The sequence below is a fragment of the Meriones unguiculatus genome, chromosome 20 (assembly GCF_030254825.1).
Source record: "Meriones unguiculatus strain TT.TT164.6M chromosome 20, Bangor_MerUng_6.1, whole genome shotgun sequence".
Taxonomy (NCBI): Eukaryota; Metazoa; Chordata; class Mammalia; order Rodentia; family Muridae; genus Meriones; species Meriones unguiculatus.
In genome coordinates this window covers 47,922,136-47,941,217 of record NC_083367.1, presented here as the reverse complement: position 1 = coordinate 47,941,217, position 19,082 = coordinate 47,922,136, and the positions used below count along the sequence as shown (strand labels likewise).

The window sequence follows — 19,082 nt, the reverse complement described above, 5'->3', positions numbered from 1 at the left end:
AGAGGGCCCAGCCCATTTTGTGGGAGGTGCCTTGGCTGGTGGTCCTGGGTTCTGTAAGAAAGCAGATGAAACATGTCAGGATGAACAAGCCAGTAAGCAGCAACCCTCCCATGTCCTCTGAATCAGCTCCTGTCTCCAGGCTCCTGCTCTCTGAGCTTCTGCCCTGACTTCCTTCACTAATGGACTACAATGTGTAATAGAAATAAACCCTTTCCTCCCTAAGCTGCGTTTGGTCAGGCTCTTTAATGAAGCAATAGAAAGCCACCTAGGATACAGATCTTCAGCAACCACCTTACTGTTTCGTTCTGGGAGGCAACAAGAGCCATTGCAAGAGTCTATATTGCTTTGGAGACCTCAAAGTTCTTGATGAACATCTAGCTCATAGAAAAGTAGCCCATACCTGAAATTTCGGAGGGGGCGTTCTTTTTAAAAACAATTGTATTTCCTTTTAATTATGTGTATGTCCGTCTATCTGTGTGTGGGTATGTATACTTCAGTACAGGTCCCTGCAGAGGCCAGAAGGGGGTGTTAGATCCCCTGAGCTACCTGACATGTGTGTTAAGAACCAAACTCAGGGGTACCTAGGGAAACCCTGTCTCGAGAAGCAAAAAACAAAAAAAGGGACAAAACTCAGTTCCCACACCATGAATGCTCCTAACTGCTGAGTCATCGCTCTAACCCTATGATTTTCATGTAAGGACCTATGACGTCTGGGGACAAGTTTATCCACCAATGCGGGGTACCTCTGTTCCTTTATATCTTAATTCGTTTACCAAGACTCGGTTTCCTTTTGGCTTTTTCATACATCCCTAGTTTTTTTTTTTAAAGATTTATTTATTTGGTCTATAGTATTCCACTTGCGTGTGTGCCTGCAGGCAAGAAGAGGGCACAAGATCTCATTGTAGATGGTGCTGAGCCACCATGTGGTTGCTGGGAATTGAACTCAGGGCCTTAGGAAGACTAGCTCTTAACCTCTAAGCCATCTCTTCAGCCCAATCCCTAATTTTAATAGACCCTTCCATCTACTCGGTTCTCTCATCCCCTCTTAAATCTTTCCACCTCCAGTATTCTCTCTCTGGCGGCTTGAATGAGACTGGTCCCCATAGGCTCATATGTTTGAATACTCATTCCCCAGTTGGTGGAACTATTTCGGAAGGATCAGGGGATATGGCCTCGTGGGAGGAGGTGTGTTACCAGGTATGGGCTCATGCTGCCAGACAGTGGCACACACCTTTAATCCCAGCACTCAGGAGGCAAAAGCAGGTAGGTCTCTCTGAATTTGAGGCCAGCCTGGTCTACAAAGTGAGTTCCAGGACAGCCAACCCTACACGGAGAGATCCTGTCTCAAAAAGCCAAAAGAATAACTAACTAACCAACCAAACAAACAAAAAAAGACTAAAGCCATTCCCAGTTAACACTCTCTCTCTCTCTCTCTCCTCTCTCTTTGTGTTTGTGGATCAGGATGTGAGTTCATAGCTCCAGAGCCCATGCCTGATTGCCTGTTGCTGTTATGCCCAAGTCTGGTGGACCCCAAAGATCACCAAGGAGCCGATTCTGATACAAACGATACAAGCTCAGCTTCGGCCCACACTGTCACCAATATAGTGGTTCTCAAGTATAGAGCCCCGAGTTTGGAGGGGCGCAGGAGGGAGTTATTGGGATTTGAGCAAGGACAAGGAATTTCCAGCTTAGTAGTTACACTATTGGGTGACACTCAGCAAGGGCATTAGAATTGTGTTGACCTTGAGGATGACCTTGAACCTCTGATCCTCCTGCTTCTACTTCACAAATTCAGGATTACAAATTATAGGTGTACACCCCAAAACTCTACGGGGAGCAAAAGAAGTCCTGAGCAAATGTGGACTGTTTGCAGGATCATGGCCACATCAAAGACCCCAGCCCTTCAGACGCTGACAAAGCCTTCCCTTGATCTGAGTATAGAGGTCAACAAATGGCTGGCCTCTAGGTAAAATCAGTGTGTCCAGAAATGCCGACCCAAGCTTTCATGACCTGGATGTTGACATTTATTCAGAAACTATCGACTTCAGCTTCCTCCCCCAAACTGACTGCAACTCCCCTATAGATCAGCCAACCTGACTCCTCCTCTTTTGTTGAGTTTCCAGGCTTCTCCACCAAGGATCGCATTCCCAGCTTGTGTGTGTGTGTGTGTGTGTGTGTGTGTGTGTGTGTGTGTGTGTGTGTTTCATTCACCACTTCCACAGTCATATCATCCCCTAAGGCTTGCAGGTTGTGGCAATGTCTAGTTTACGTGGTGCTGGGACTCAAATCAGCGTCTTGTTCATGCTAGGCACTCTACCAATTGAGCCATACTGTAAGACCCTGTTTTGTTTTTTGAGATAGCGTCTTCGTAGTGCAGGCTAGCCCCGCTCTGTTGCCTAAACCGGTCCCAAATTCTCATAGGTTCAACCGTCTCACTTCCCAAGTGATGTAATTTCAAGCATGAGTCATTATGCCCAGCTCTAGGCTTTATTTGTTTGTTTGTTTATTGGCAGTACCAGGGCCACACATACACTATGTATGTACCTTACTACTGAGCTACACCTCCAGGCTTTCATGTATATTTTAAATGAAAACCTACTGGCTAAGTGTGATGTCAAAGGCCTATAATCAAAGACCTCAGGAGCTGGAGGGAGGAGGATAAAAGTTGCTCAAGAGCAGTCTGGGCTATATGATATAATATTTGAACACACGAAAATATGTTTTGTTGTTTTTTGAGACAAGGTTAATAGCCCTGGCTATCCTGGACTCTTTTTGTATACCAGGCTCGCCTCCAAGTCACAGAGATCTGTTTGCCTCCAAAGCGCGGCGATTAAAGGCAGGGGTTACCATGCCCAGCAAATAATCTTTTTAAATGACACATATAAGGGCTTTTGTAATTTACCATTTTTTCCTTCCTACAGAATTACTAGTTGCTATGATCAAGTGTTTTGGCAATACCTAAAGAATTAATAAAGAAAATAAAAGTGTATCCAGATATGCATTTTGCCTGCATATATATCTGTGAGCCACTTATGTGCCTGGTGCCCTCAAAGGCCAGAAGAGGGATTGATCTCTTGGAACTGGTGCTGTAGATGGGTGGGTGTCATGCAGGTGCTGGGAATCAAATTCGTGTCCTCTGGAATAGTACTCTTAACCACTAAGCCATCTCTCCAGCCCTCTATGTCGTTTTTAAAAAGGTTTCCTCCCAGTGAGACGGTTCAGTGGGTAAAAGCACTTGCTGCCAGACCTGACAACCAATTTGATCAGTAGGACCTACATGGTGGAAAGAGAGAGCTCACTCCTACAAGTTGCTCTCTGACCTACACACACACACACACACACACACACACACACACACAGGCGTGCACTCTCTCTGTCTCTGTCTGTCTGCCTCTCTCTCTGTCTATCTCATTAATTAAAATTTCACCTGAGCTGGGCACAGTGTCTCAAGTGTGTAATCCCAGCATTCCAGGAGGCAGAGGCAGGCAGATCTCTGTGAGTTCAAGGCCAGCCTGGTCCACAGAGTGAGTCCAGGACAGCCAAGGCTACACAGAGAAATCCTGTCTCAAAAAACAAAGCAGACAAACAAACGAACAAAAACTTTTACCTAAGGGTTGGTGAGCCAGCTCAGCGTTAAAGGCTTTTTCTGCCAAGCCTAAGGACCTGAGTTCCCCAGGTCCAACAGTACGGCAGCTCTTACCCAACAAGTAAATGCAACTGTGTATCCCTCACAATGTCAACAGTATAAATGTATCATTATAGTACTTAAAACAATTTGTAATTGCTGTTTCCTCTTACACAAAATACAACTAAGAAACCACTGAGCGAAGCTAGGAGAAAAGCCGTATCAAGGAAAAGGGGGGGGGGGGACAGAGCTGGAGAGCAGAGGTGGAAGGAAAGCCGCTGAAAAACATTAAACAAGGCCATTTCTCATTTAATAGAGCATATATCCCCACAAACGTTAATGTAAACGTGTCTAAACTTGAGGCTGGAGAGGTGGCTGAGCAGCTAACGGGGAGCCAGCTGCTCTTCCAGAGGAGCCAGGTTTCATTCCCAGCACCCACGTGGTGGCTCACAACCACGTGTAGCTCCAGTCCCAGGAGATCCAATGCCCTCTTCTGGCTTCATTAGGCGCTAGGCACAGGGCACACACATACGTGCAGGCAAAACATTCATCCACACAACATTAATTAAATCGGAGGAGGAGGAGGAGGAAGAAGAGGAGGAGGAAGAAGAAGACATGCTTAAACGTTTGTTAAACAGACTGTACTTTAGTTTCTGGGCTGTATTCCATTGCCTCCTGGAGGGCTGAATCCACTGATCACGCTAAGCCATATTCTTCTAGACTCCTGCCCCTGTCCAATCACTTCTGGAACCACAAGAAAACTGGGCAGAAAGGTGTGACTTTGTTGATTCTGTGGGAGGTCAGGGGTTGATTTTTTTGAGACAGGGTTTCATGTAACCCAGGCTGGCCTCGAACTTGCTTTGTAGTAGCCAAGGCAAGTCTAGCAGCTTGATCATCCTGCCGCCACTTCCCTAACGATAGGAACACTCCAGCTTGAGGTGTTTTATTCCTATTTATATTTATTTATTTGTAGCTCAGCCTGGCCTCGAACTTTACAGTCCTGTAGCCAAGAAAAACTTTGAAGCCCTGACTTTCCGACCTACATCTCCCAAGTACTCCCCACCCCACATCTCCACACCCCCAATCTCCAACAGCGCGGTCGTCCAAGGCACCGCGTCCAGCAGGGGTCGCTGTGACGAGGCCACCGTGCTCGCTTACGCCTCGGGATTCACTCTTGCCGCGTGGGTTTGGGCGGAAGGGGCGTGTCAGGGGCGGAGGAGGCTCCCCCGCCTGCGGTCCTCGGGGTCCGGGGAGGGACCGGCGGACTGCGCAGGTGAGTGCGCCCCTACTGGCCCGCCGGCCCGGCCCCTCGCCGGACGCCGCGCCCGCGGCCGGCCTCCCCCCTGCGGCGCCCCGACCGAATCTGCTAGCGCGTCGTGCGGGTCCGTCGGGCCCGCCTCGGGACGCTTCGCGAACCCCGGGACCGTGGGAACCGAGCCGGCCCGGGCTGTGCGTCCCGGGGCTTGGCCGCAGGTGGCCGCAGACACACACACACACCCGAGGCCGGGCGGCGTGGGAGTGTCCAGTTTCCTTTGACCTTGGGGGACCTGGGGAGGTGGGAGGGCTCCAGGGGAACTCAGGGGAACTCCAGGGGACCTTAGCCTACATGTCACACCGCCGAAGGGAAGGGTTTCGTAGCTGCAGGAGACCTCACCCACTGGAGGCCAGGCCCGGGTCTTCACGAGCCGTGACGAGCTGGGGGACGCGGATCCGCTCCTCCCAGCGTAGTGCGGTCAAGGGCAGCGTTGCCTTTGTACGCTGCTCTCCCGGAAGTCTTGGCCTTCGTTAGCAGAATCTCACCCGGAACGAGCCTTTAAGGGCTTTCTCTCCTAGTCCTCTCTAGCGCAAACTGCCGCCAAGGAGATCTTGTACGGACTCTTGCCAGGTTCCTTTCCCACTAAAGCTGTATCTCTCTTGCTGCCCAGGTCACGACCAAACTTAGGTGTGTAAGACTTTGGGAGATGTAGTCTCAGTCCAGATACACTTTGTGCTTTTCTGAGCTCATTCTCCGGCAGCAGCCCTCTGGTCCTCCAAGCTTGCCTTCTTTGTTTGTTTGTATGTTTGTAAGACTATCCCCTATACGATAGGCTGGTATCCTACTCACTTTGTAGTGGTTGTCCTTGAACTCCTGAGCTCCTGCCTCTTTCCCAGATGCTTAAATTACAGGCTTGCACCACTGTTTCCAGCTTCCACAAGTTTCTCATTTAATTACCGGGCACTGCACCGTGTACTTGAGGTAAAGTGAAAGAAAATAAAATAGGGACGGAGAAGAATTCTAGTCTTGAGCCGGTATGTGCACATGCGGACAAGCAACGTCCAGGAAATTATGGGGCAGCCTGTGATAAGAGCTCAGCGAGCGGGACGAGTATAGTAAGAGGGATTGGTTTGCAAAATGGCATGGCGCTGGAATATCCCCACTGGGGAGATAGTTGAGTCTAGACTTGAAAATGAGTTCCCCCGCAGATACCGAGGTGAGAGAGTTCTAGGCCCAACTGGAACGAAGTCCCTGGTTGGACAGAATGTGTCCGCCAAGTGTCACCTGTTGGGAATTTGGTGCAGTACCGTTAGGAGGAGCTGGGTCATGAAGGTTCTTCCTTGAATGGACAGACCTGTCCCGGGATTAGTGGTTATTAAGGGAGTATGTGGCTTTGTTGTGAAAACAAGCTCAACCTGGCATGCTTACCCTTTCTTCCCAGGAAACCTTCCACCTTGTGATGTAATAAGGCCTTTCAGCAGATGTCTGTTTCTAAAGTGTGCCAAAGGAAAAGAAGGGTTGGGTTTTTTTTTGTTGTTGTTGTTTTATTTCATTTTGTTTTGTTTTTTTTTTTTTTTTTTTTTGAGTAGGGGGAATACTTGAGTTTCCCAGACTGTAGAGCCATGAGGTCAATAAAACCTCTATTCTTTATAAATTGCCCCAGCCCTGTAATTCAGTTGTAGCCATGGAAAGCATGCTGAAAATAGTCCCTAGTGTGTGAGGAGCATGAGGACGGCAGTCGGTGTAGCAGGAGCTGAGGCTGAGGCTGAGGGAGTAAGACAGATGTTTATCCTTGTTTAGGGTTGGTTTAGGGTTGGTTTGGTATGAGGGGGTGTGGTGTAAATGTCTCATTTAGGGCTGAGCAGATAACAGGCACTTAATCTTATACTTTAACAGTTTCTTCCTTAACTGATGCTCACTACAAAAAAAAATTTTCTGAATAATTTCTGGGTATAAGTGATTTAGAAGGCAGCTTGACACCTTACCCATGTAGCAAAACAATAAGACCATCCCAGCCATGGGCTTTTTGAGGAGGTTTACAATAACACTTCCCTTAACTCTCTTAATTTGGAGACAGGCTCTCATTAGGTTACCCAGGCTGACCTTGAACACACTGTGGTCCAGGCAGGTGTCCAGGCCCAGAAGAGGTCTTTCCTTTTGAGTGCTTTGGAGGGGTTGATTTTGTAGACAGTCTTGCCTTATGGTTCATGCTAGCCTCAACTTTAATTGTGCCGAGCCTTAAGACCCGTATTCATTCCCTGAAACCCTGCAGAAAGGCCAGATTTGTGGTGTGTATCTGTAATCCTAGTACTCTGTTGCCAAGATGAGAGACAGAGACAAGAGGAATTAGCCTTAATATACAATGTAGCAGAAACAAGGGAGGGGAGAGAGAGAGAAAGAGACAGAGAGACTCAAAAGTAAGGTGGAAGGAGAGTCCTGACTCCTGAAGGCTGTCATCTGCCCTCCACATGCATGTTATGGCGTGCTCACCCTGACTTCTACACGTCATATACACGTATACAATAGTAATTGACACAAATAAACAAACTGTCCAGGAGTAGACACCTGCACTCCACAGTGAACAGCACTTGGGAGGTGCCAGCAGAAGAATTCGAGGCCAGTCTAGAGAATCTGAGGCCAGTCTGGAGAGTTTGAGGAGGCCAGTCTAGAGAATTCGAGGCCAGTGTACCTGAGAGTGTAGCCATGAGGGGAAAACTCATTAGAAGAAGGACTTCTAATCCCAGCATGTGGGAGCCTCAGGCAAGAATGTTGTGAATTAAGAAAGGGAGGGAGGGAGGAAAGGAAGGAAGGAAAGGAAGGAAGGAAGGAAGGAAGGAAGGAAGGAAGGAAGAAAGAAAGAAAGAAAGAGAAAGACCACTTGCTTCTGTTTTAAAGCACAGATGCTGTTACAGTAACTGAGATAAAGAAGGCTCCTGGTGGAGCAGGTTTGAGATCAGGGGTTTGTTCTGGGCTACCTGTGAGGTGCCTTTTAGTCACTCGTGTGGTTGTGTGACATTTAGTTGGACATTGTGTCTGTTGATTTACAGAGATACCTAGACCTCGGCACACAGCCATACCTGTGGCTGTGGTTTGTTATAGGCTGGGTGTGTGAAGCAAAGCAAGGAAAGGGGAGAGACACGGGTAAAGTGAAGAAAGCCAGCCGCGGTGCTATCTACAAGTTTGAGTGGTGCCACCAACGAAGCATGTAATTCCTCCACAACAGCTCAGGGCAGGCTTCTGAGAGAACGGTTAGGTGTTGGCGTGAGAGTCAGATTACAGTTTTAATACAGCGAGTCACTCCTGGGTTTGGGGAGGGGGTGTGGGGAACTCAAGATTGCAGACACGGTCAGCGCAAGCTTGGCAGCAGGTCAGCAGTCCTCTGTGCTAAGTGCACAGGTGCACAAGTCTGGAATTTGGAAGGATTTAAAACCACAGAAGCCAAGTGTAGCAATCCATGCCTGTAATTCCAGTACTTTAGAGGCTGGTGCAGAAAGAAGTTCAAAGGGGCAAAAATAAGATTCAAGGGAAGCCTTTACTACATGGTGAGTTTGAAGCAGTCTGGAGTACATGAAATCTTATCTCAAAGAGGGACCATGGGAGCTGGGCTCAGTGGCGCATGCCTGTGATCCCAGCACTCTGAGTTGGTGGTACCCTTAACTGCTGAGCCATCTCACCTGGGCCGAAGCTAGAACTTAGGGTGAAGAATGTGGAGCCCCAGGGACTAACACCAAGACTGCCTCCCTCTCCCTGGCCCAGGCGCTGTTGGTCTGTCTTCTAAGTTGAAGTGGCAGTTCATCCCACTCCCATGCCCTTTAAGCCTTCTGCTTACAGACCGGTGACTACAGCATCTAGAGCTAACATACGCTGTTTTCTTTTCCGTTATCCTGCAATGCTAGGGAAACAATCTACACCTGGACCACATCCCAGCATGGATATGCCCCATTTTCTTTCTTTTTCCTAATTCTATAAAATTAAAGTTAGGTCTCTAGTAAACTGGAATACGCTGAAATAGAGCTTCTTGCCCATCATGGCGGCATGCCTGTACTCTGACCACTTGGCAGCTGGGGCGAGAGGGTCACTCATCAGCTGGAGGCAAATCTGCCCTACGTAGTGAATTCCAGCCGAGCCTGGGCTGCAGTCTGAGGCCCTGTTTCCAACACCAAAACAAGAGCCAGGTGTGGTGGCCATGCCTTTATCTCAGCACTTGAAAGACAGGAGGATCTCGGTGAGTTCAAAACCAGCCTGGTCTGGTACATAGAGAAACCCTGTCTGGAAAAAAAAAAAAAAAAAAACTGAAAAGAGAGAGAAAAAGAGCATTGTTGATCTTACAGAGTCTGGGTTCAATCCCCAGCACCCACATGCTGGCTTACAGTCATGTCAATTCCAGGTCCAGGGATGTAACAGTCGTCTGACTGCCACAGGAGGCAGGCATGCACTTGGAACAGACACACATGCAAGCAAAACAGACGTATACATAACATAATATCTTTTTCATTTTTAATCCTTTTCTCTATTTTTCTTTTATTGATGGGGCCAAAGTGTTGGCTCAGCATTAAAGAACACTTTGATCCTGCAGAGGACCAGGGTTGGGGTCCCAGCATGTACATGGTAGTTAACAGCCATCTGTAACTCCAGTTCCAGGGCAATCTGACACCCGCTACTGACTCCTGAGGGATCGGGCACACACACAGACACACAGACAACACACTTATACTCATAAATAGAGCTAGGAAAAGAAATTTTCAAAAAACGAAACCCAACTGGTCCTGCTTCCTTGTTTCTTCAGCTGTACATAAAAAGACAAAAGCCCATGAGCTGTGAAATGACCTCTTGTCATTTAGGATTTAAGGTGGGATTCCAAGAATGGTGGAATTAGACTTGAGCCTGTGCTGGTAGCTTATTCTTCCAAACCTTAACCGCAGATTGGAAATAGTGGCTTCTGTAAGTTTTCTGTGAGCTGTACAGACAGTTGCTTTCAGCTTTGGAATGTTAATTAGGAAGGAAAATCATGAGGTTGATTATCAAAGAAATCAGTCCTAAAGTGTAACCTTGAAATAAAAGAAATGAGCCGGTTGTGGTGGGTGGTGCTGCCTGTGATGCCAGCACTCAGGGAGGCAGAGGCAGGTGGATCTCTGTGAGTTCAAGGCCAGCCTGTTGTACAAAGTGAGTCTAGGACAGCCAAGCCACACAGAGAAACAAAACAAAAGATTAAAGAAGGCGGCGGGGCCCCTGAGCCTGGCACCGGGCAGTGGGGATGCAGTGCTGATACTCCTCTGCCAAGCACCATGTGCAGCGCTTGCCCCGTGACATAACACTCAGCCGCTTCCCGTTGCAGGTGTTGCCGGTCGTGGGCAGCATGGCTGCGTCTGCTGTCAGAGCGCTCACGGGTGCTCTCAGAAAGCCAGATGCCTGGATCGGACTATGGGGCGTGCTTCACGGGACATCCTCACACAAGCTCTGTGCTTCCTGGAATCGATACTTATATTTCTCTAGTACCAAGCTAAGCCCATCAAATTATAAAACACTTTTCCGTAACATTTTCTCTCTGCGACTCCCAGGGCTGTTAGTATCTCCAGAGTATATTTTTCCATTTTCCATACGACTCAAAAGCAATATAAGCTCCAAGAAATCCACTAAAAAGACTCTGCAAAAAGCTGCCGATGACGAGGACTCCGATGAAGACCCCGAGAGGAGCGAGCAGGAAGAGGAGCTTGAGGAGGAGCCCGGGGTGGTCAAGGACTACAAAGACCTGGAGAAAGTCGTACAGTCTTTCCGTTACGATGTCATCCTGAAGTCGGGCCTGGATGTCGGGAGAAAGTAAGTATGGGGCGCACCTCCCTGGGAGTCTGCTTAGTGTAACGGTGCGTTACGAGCCACTCAGCCTCTGGTGCGGGGACAGCTAACCTATCCAAGGAACGTCACTTTACAGACGAGAAAGCTGGGAGCTTGCCCTTAAATCCTATCCTTGGTCCCGTCACACGGTTGGTGTGCTGTGAGTCATTGGCTTTAATGACTCATTTCTGCTTTTTCTCCACAGTGCTGGGCACCAAACCCAGAGCCTTGTACATGGCAGGCGAGTGCTCTACCACCGAGCCATGCCTCTATCTCTAAGAACAACCTCTTAAAGAGAAAGAAGTTGTTGTATTAGAGATACATAGCTACCAAAAAAAAAAAAAACAAAAAACAAAAAAACCTGGAATATTCTGTATACTGTGATATGAGAAAGCACATGCCAGAATCAATAAGAGAAATAGGTGAACAAAGGCTCCAGTCTAGCAGTGGTGGCACGCCTTTAATCCCAGCACTTTTGAGGCAGAGGCAGGTGGATCTCTGAGGTCAAGGCCAGCCTGGTCTCCAGAACTTGTTCCAGGACAGGCAACACAAAGAAACCCTGTCTCAGGAGGAAAAAAACAAACCAAACCACGGGTTCTGGGACTAGCATGTTAGCTCAGGAGGTAGGAGCACTTGTCATCAAGCCTGACGGCCTGAGTTCAGTTCCCGGAGAGCCACAGAGTGTAAGGAAAGAACTGACCCCCATAAATTGTCCACGGACACACGTGCTATGGTTCGCATGTGCCATGGCCATTCAGTCATACACATATACACACACAACAATTAAAAATAATGCAGGTTCTGGGTGGCTCAGTGGGGAAAGGTGCTGGCATGTAGCCATGCCAACCTGAGTGCTAGCCTCTGATCTCAGAAGGGAGCAGGAGAGAAGTGGTTCCTGAGATTGCTCTTTGCCCTCCACAAACTCGCGGTGGGATGCATTCCCGCGTTCTTGAGCTTAAGTGCTGTACATGTCTGCTATCCAAGCACCCTCGAGGCTGAGTCAGGAGACTGAGTTAGAAGCAACCTAAGCTTCATTTTGAGGGGTTGTCTCAAGAAACAAAATGGGAGTTCTTAGGCCAAACCAGTAGCATTTCAGACTACTAGTAAGTGACCTTATGCATGTCACCAAAATGCTGTCTCCCCTGCTGTAAAACAGGGCTGGGAAGCTACTGTAGAAGGTAATGGCTAGTTCTTGTTTTGAGTTTTGTTTTCTTTTGTTTTTTGGTTCCTTTTTAAAAATGTATTAAGTGTCTGTGCATGACAAGCAGAGACTCAGAAGACGGCTTTGTGGAGTTGGTTATGTCCTGGCAGCTTTGTGGGTTTCATCTCAGAGCCCCTGTTTTACCTTTTATGGCCACATTATCACTCTATAGCCCATGCTGGCCTCAAGTTCACTGAAATCCTCCTACATCAGCCTCCCAAGTGCTGGGATTGCAGGTGTGAGAAGTGGCATCGAGGCCGGCGCAGAGCAGTATAACTGGCCTGGTGGAGCAGGCCCTGTGTTTAAGCAGTTACGAACTGTCACACGCAGGGCACAGAAGTCCGAGAGTGAGTTTTGAGACTTCTTTAGTGCATGCGTTCTCCGTTCTCTCTGCTAGATGTTGTGTTCTGGTAGTGACTTAATGCCTGCTCGTTCTTTTAGCAGTCATTGATGGTATGTGTACAGAGTAAGAAGGGAACAGAGGCAGGTGGACCTCATACAGAGAATCCCTGTCTGGAAAGACAAAAAAATAAAATCATTGAGCTGTGTTAGAAAAATTCAGTGAGGTTTTCTTATGTGATTTTTATCTTTATGACATAGTTAATTGTGTATTTTAATTTGTTTACATCCATGGAACATAAAAGACTGTAGGCCCTTCTTCCAGCATCCTGATCAAGATTGCTGGTTGTTGCCTCATCTGGCCAACTCCTCTAGGGCCTCCTGTCTGTCCCAGAGTCATCGCTGCTGCCTTTACTAAACCGAGCCCAACGTCAGTCATCTGCACTCCGTCATTGGAAGGAAAGGGTCGCGTCTGTGTGGAGCTCAGGTCTGGTCCCAAGGGGTTTAAAGTCAGAGGCGAACACTGTCAGAGTGGAATTACTCCACCCTCAGTGCACACAGGCCATTCCTTAACGGCCTCTCCACGTGTGCTGCGCCTGCTTTTACTCAGTGCAGAGCAGGTAGCTGAGGGGCAGGAAGCTCCCACTCATTCTCACCATTGTAACTGCCTTAGCTACAGCCATGCAGGTGCTTCTAAACCCCATCCTGAGCAGCTGCCAGCCTTTTGGACTCTGAGATGCCCTTTGGTCTCCCTGGTTGAGATACTATAGGCAACAGCCACTTTCACTCTGTGTCTCAAAACTTTCCCTCAAAGTGCAGGGTTGTCTGGTTGTTTTGTTTTTGTTTTTGTTTTGGGTACTCACTGAATGAGTAGATGCTATCAGCCACTCTTGCTCAAAGCTGTATAATTGTTTAGTGCATTTACATTTCAAGTCTTTTTTTTTTTCTTTTTTAATAGCAAAATAGAAGACGCATTCTACAAAGGTGAACTCAGACTGAATGGGGAGAAATTATGGAAGAAAAGCAGAACGGTGAGCCCTTCAGCCTGTAATGACAGCCACATGTCTGTTGCTCTGCTAGTCAGCGCTGCCCCAGCTCCCCCGTGGGCCTTCACGCCTTCTCTAAGGTCCTCTTCAGGCCTGCTCATGCCGGTGGGACTCATTTATGGGCCACTGTCTCTTCTCAGCCTTCCTGACCTTATGAGTAAGGAAACTTTGGAACCAGCCGCCCTCAGGAGTGGCAGCCACCCTCACTCAGGTTTCTAGTGGATCAACGTTAGCTCCAGTGGAGTCATGGCAGGTAGATGACAAAGCTTGACTGAGCAGGCGTTTAATTCTGTTCACTTCGGCACAGGTTCTTGCTGGGACTCTGCTTCGTGATAGGCAAAAAGATGGTCTGTATTTTCTTTTTTTTTTTTTTTTTCTTGAGACAGGGTTTCTCTGTGTAGCTTTGGCAGTCCTGGACTCACTCTGTAGACCAGGCTGGCCTCAAAATCACAAAGATCTGCCTGCCTCTGCTTCCTGAGTGCTGGGATCACAGCAGTGTATCACCACACCTGGCATCTTGTTCCATATTTTCTGACAACTCCATATCAGCACTACTAAACTAAAAAGTCCAGCCAGGAGCGATGTTGCGTTCTTGTCATCACAGAGCTGGTAAGGCTGGGGCCAGAACATCATGAGGTTAGCCAGGGCCACACAGTGAGACCTTATCTCAAAAAAAACCAAGCCAACTAAACAAAAGCCCCGATTCGTAAGAGAATGTACTTCCAATACCTGCTTTGCAACTACAAGTCTGTCTCTCTGTCTCTCTCATGCTTATATGTTGAAAAGTACTCTTTGTGCACATATGTAAACCAGCACAAGGGAAATGAAGAAAGGGGACTCAGGAGTGCTGGGCCAGACTGGGCTACATGAGACCCTGTCTCCAAAATAGCATATGCATATATGTATGCAGAGGCACACACATACCATGGAAGCAGAGTCAGGAAGACTGGCACAGACTCAGCCAGCCAAGTCTGCTTGTCTAGTTCCAGGCTAGCCAAGACTGCCTGTCAACAAAACTAACAATATATGCACATGCTTGTATCTGCCACATATATTCTGAATTAAATATTATTTGTCTTTATTTCTTAGATTATTGTGGGCTATATTCAGTTTTAAATCTATTTTAGTATTGCAACGAAGATTAATACTATGAGTGTGAGTATTCTGCTGTGTGCACCATATGCAGTCGGAAGATCCCTGGTACTAGAGTTGGGAGTGGTTGTGGGCCAGTGCTTGCTGGGAACAAACCAGGTTCCTCAGCCAGAGCAACAAATGCTCTGAACTGCGGAGCCACCTCTCCAGCCCCTCTATTAATTTTCTTCATGCCTTTTTGTTTGGTTGTTTTTTGTTTGCTTGCTTGTTTGGTATTTTTCTTTTTTTGTTTTGAGTTTTTGTTTTGTTTCTTTGAGACAGGGTTTCTCAGTATAGCCTTGGTTGTCCTGGACTTTGTAGACCAGGCCGGCCTTGAACTCACAGAGATCTGCCTGCCTCTGTCTCCTCTGAGTGCTGGGATTAGAGGCGTGCACCACGGCCCCGCTGCTCTTCATGCCTTTTATATTTTGAATTTTTTTTAATTTATGTATATGAGTTTTTGCCTGCATACAGGTCTGTGCACAATGTCTGTGCCTGGTGCCCAGGGGGCCAGACCGAGGGTATTGGGTCTCCCAGAACTGGAATTACAGGTGGCTGGGAGCCACTGCGTGAGTGCTGGGAAGCAAACCCAAGCCCCTGCAAGAGCAACACGTGCTGCTAGCTGCTGAACCAGCTCTCCAGCTCTCCTGTTCTTGTCATTGTTGTTTTGGTTTCCACACCCACCCACCCCACACACAAGGTTTCTCTGTGTGTAGCCCTGGCTGTCCTGGAACTCACTCTGTAGAACAGGCTGGCCCCAAACTTGCAGATCTGCCTGCCTCTGCCTCCTGAGTGCTGGGAATAAAGGTGTGCGCCACCACCAACCAGCTCCAGTTCTCTGTTAATTCTCTTCATGCCTTTTATTTTCTGGCTTTAAAAAAATGCATTTAGTTGGGGATGGGGAATGTGGGGCATTATGTCACATAATGCGTGGATGTGGAGGTTAAAGGACAATTTGAAGGAATGGGTTCTTTCCTCCCTCCATATTGATTTCAGGCATCCAGGTCATCAGGCATTGCTGCAAGTGCTGAGTCATCTCACCCTCCCTCTGAGATGTAGACAATGAATTTTGGTTTGTTTGAGACAGGGTCTTACTATGTAGCCCTAGCTGGACAGGAACGCCTTCTGTAGACCAAGCTGGCCTAAACTCAGATCTACCTGCCTCTGCCTCCTGAATGATGGGATTAAAGGATGGTCTACCATGTTTTTTAACCATGAGATTATCACTTAACAAAACTCAATAAAGAAGAAATAAGGAATCTTTAATTAAAAATATGAAAGCCGGACTAGGGACATTGCTAAGGTGCTAGAGTACTTGCCCGGTATGTAAAAGAAGCCGTGGCCTCAGCCCCTTGTCATCACAGAAACTTTGACCCCCAAGCAGGCAGAAGGGTCAGAAGTTCAAGGTCACTCCCCTGTGCAGAGAGAGTTTGAGGCCATCCTAGGACACATGGTACCTTTTTTTTGGAGGGGGGTGGTCAGTGCTTAAAACCTAAGGCTGGTGCTTAGAAACATAACCCATTAGCACTGAGGAGTTAATGAAGAGGCAGAGTTTTGAAGGGCGGTTTTCTTGTCCTTTCATGTTGGAGAAGCCTGAGAGGGCAGAGTCTCTGAGGGCGGGGTCTGAGCTGCCTCGTTGCTGCCTTGGGATGTGGAGCATCAATCTGTGCCCTGGTGAACACTGAGACTCTTTCAGTCCTTGCCTCTGGGCATCAGGCAGCCCATTGCTGCTGCCTGCATGGACAGCCAGGAGGGAAGGGGCCTCCATTCTTGTCTCAGTTGTTGCTCAAGGCCAGGGAGCTCTGCACTTGCTCTGGCAGGTGCGGAAGGACCTGTCAGCCATCATTCAGGGAACTGCACGGAAGCCCGTGCTGCAGATGTGCCCGTCTCCACCCTCTGCTGCCTTGGCTGAAGATGGGCTGCCCTCCCTGCTGCATTACCTCCGAACACCCCCGTACTGGGGCCTCATTTGCAAACTCCAGAAGCCTGTTTTTCTTCCCCTGCTTTGAGATATTGTTAACTACAGCCTAATTGCTGAGCTTCATTCTGCCTTGGGTGTTGTCGGCTGCTTTCCAGATTTCTCCTGAGGGTCAGCAAAGGCAGAGGCCAGTATTAACACTCGGCTGCCTGGTTACTAGGAGGCCTGGTAGCCATAGAAACTGCAGCTAAGGGGAGATTTGAAATGTAGATATTTGAAACAGCCACTAATCCCAGGCAGTTTTGCTTTGTGTCTGAGAGGACCAGGCCTTGGACGGGACTAAATAAAGCATGCCTGCTTCCCCGGCCTGCTCCATGGAGCTGGTGCCCAGCTAGAGGCCCTGGGGGTCTGGCTTGCCTGGTGCCGCTGCTCAGTCCCCAGCTCCCCACCTGCCACTGAGCAAAGCTTTTCTGTGTTCTGCAAACTAGGCAGGGCCCAGAGTCCACAGCGCTGTGTAGCCCTGCTCTAGCACAGTGGCCTGAGAAGCTGGAGCGTGGGCATTGACGCTGTGCTAAACTCACTTCCCGGCGTCAGCTGAGCCACAAGGAAACATTCGAGCCCTAGAGGGAAGAAATGTTGTGACTTTCTTCCTTTGAAAACACACTTTTATCTTTTATCGGCACACGTTAATTATTCATAGTAATATTTCATTATGGCATTTTCACATGTGCATATGGTGTTTTGATTATATTCACCTCCCCTTATCCTCTCTCCTGATTCCCCACCCCACCCTGACTCCCCTCCTTTTCCCAACTAGTCACCCGTGTACTTTCTTGGAATTCATCTTTTTCCTCCTCCTTCTCTTTGTGTAATATGATCTCACTAAAAATTTGCAGCAATCCTGCCTCAGCTGGGGTTACGGGCATGACCAGTCATATCCAGCTTCAGTACATTTGGGGGCTGGGAAGATGGCACAGGAGGCAGCAGTGCTTGCTGCCACTCCTGATAACCTGAGCTGTATCCTGGAACCCGCATGTGAGGGAGAGAACCATTTCCACAGAGTTATCCTCCACACAGGCCTTGGCACACACCTGTGCCCCACACCCCAAAATTAATGGCTGCCTGTAACTCCAGTTCTAAGGCATTCCTAGGGCACAGACATATGTGTAGGCAAAATTCTTGGCTATATTCTCTAGCGTCCTGAGCTGCTTGGACCAGGTATCAGCCAGGTGGTCCCCAAGCACCCCACACAGACAGCCCTGGCCGCTGAGCCCTGGCCGAAGCAGAGCTGCTCCAGGGTGTGGGTTAGCAAGCTCTAGCCACAAGTCCTCTGTAAGACTGGTTTGGCCTCAGCCCCTCTCGGTGACGCTTCCTCTTCGTGCTGTCCATCCTTGTGGGCTGAGGTCTCTCTCACGGGCAGCCAACCCTTGCTCCTTGTCCCATCCCATTTTAGGTAGGTCATCTGGGTTAAATATCAGGGCCAATTTTCTTCCTGGTGCATCTAGTACTTCCTTTTGCACATCCTTGCTACGGCTTTTCTGTGTTTTACCAATGTTCCCCAGGCAGACAGGTTCGTTCTGATACTCCTTCGGTTCCCTGACTGATGACCTTCCCAACCTAGGTCATCCCTAGGCAGGCCAGTAATCTCTGTCAGAGGAAGCTACTGGCTGGCATCAAGCCCCTGTGCTTGTGGCTGCCTCCTATGTGCCCACGCTGCAGTGTGACCCAGAACTAGTGCCAGTTTCAAAGGAGTCAGGGCTCTTCTCTCTCGCTCTTCCTGTGTGGCAGCTACCACATTAAAACAAAGCAGGGCTGTATGAATTGGCCAAGGCTTCCCAGATGGAGTAAAGGTTGTTTTCCTTCATTCTCAGGTGAAGGTGGGAGATACACTGGATCTCATCGTAGGAGAGAGCAAAGAGACAGGAACAGAGGTGGCAATGCGCATCCTCCTGAAAGCCGTCTATGAAGAGAAGACGGAAAGCAACAAGTACCGAGTGGTGTTGCGACGGTGGAAGAGCTTGAAGCTGCCAAAGAAGACTAAATAAACTGGCTTCTACCCACAGGCTGCCTCCTGGTTGTCATGGGGCAGCATAAAAAGACATTCTTACTGAAATAAAGTTCTCGTGTCATTTGTGGAATCACTGGAGCGTTTTGTGACCGCCGGGATCTGTGGGTTTTCCTCCTTGGCTGGGCTGGGCTCCCTCAGGCCTGGCTTCCTGAGAGCCCCCTTGTCCTGTGCAGACCACTGCCGGAGGAGCCCAGGCCAGAGGACGGTACTGCATTTCCCACAGTAACTGCCTCAGGAGTCGCTGTAAAATAAACTGGCTTTGGGTTTGTCGTCATTTGTTGTTGGTATTTATCTTGTTAGACGCTGTGTTTTAGTTAGTTAGGTTGCTGTGAAGAGACACCACGACCATGGAAACTCTCATAAAGGAAAACACGTAATTGTGGCTGGCTTACAGTGTCCGAGGTTTAGTCCGTTATGATGGAAGCATGACAGCGTGCAGGCAGACGAGCTGAGGGAGAAGGAGCCGAGAGTTCTACATCTCGACAGCAGAAGACTGTCGGCCACACTGGGCAGAGCTTGAGCATAGGAAATCTCAAGCCCCCTCCCTCCCCCCCCAACACTGACATGCAGTGACACACTTCCTCCAACGAGGCTAAGCCTTCTAATAGTGACACGCCCTATGACCAAGTACTCAATCACAGGAGTCTATAGGGATTAAACCTATTCA

At 48.6% G+C, this 19,082-nt stretch overlaps 1 protein-coding gene across 4 annotated transcripts; it reads left to right on the top strand.

Annotated features, from left to right (window-relative positions):
• Positions 1 to 4,812: 4,812 nt before the first annotated feature.
• Positions 4,813 to 18,485, top strand: Mtres1 (mitochondrial transcription rescue factor 1). Of its 4 annotated transcripts, none has more exons than XM_021636426.2 (4): positions 4,813 to 4,898; positions 10,216 to 10,697; positions 13,211 to 13,283; positions 18,219 to 18,485. In XM_021636426.2, exons 2-4 carry the CDS (start codon positions 10,237 to 10,239, stop codon positions 18,390 to 18,392), a joined length of 708 nt encoding a protein of 235 aa, XP_021492101.1. In that variant the 5' UTR covers positions 4,813 to 4,898; positions 10,216 to 10,236; the 3' UTR covers positions 18,393 to 18,485. The 4 variants fall into 4 exon arrangements, with proteins under 4 accessions (XP_021492101.1, XP_021492102.1, XP_060229548.1 ...); XM_021636427.2 differs by lacking the exon at positions 4,813 to 4,898 and adding an exon at positions 4,960 to 5,098; XM_060373565.1 differs by lacking the exon at positions 4,813 to 4,898 and adding an exon at positions 5,333 to 5,567.
• Positions 18,486 to 19,082: the final 597 nt, after the last annotated feature.

Excerpts from the sequence above, each read along its gene's own strand:
- Mtres1 (XM_060373564.1), top strand. The coding sequence starts at position 9,067 with ATGCCTTTATCTCAGCACTTGAAAGACAGGAGGATCTCG. Across the intron at positions 10,698-13,210 it reads GGCCTGGATGTCGGGAGAAA|CAAAATAGAAGACGCATTCT; the intron begins GTAAGTATGGGG and ends CTTTTTTAATAG. Across the intron at positions 13,284-18,218 it reads TATGGAAGAAAAGCAGAACG|GTGAAGGTGGGAGATACACT; the intron begins GTGAGCCCTTCA and ends CTTCATTCTCAG.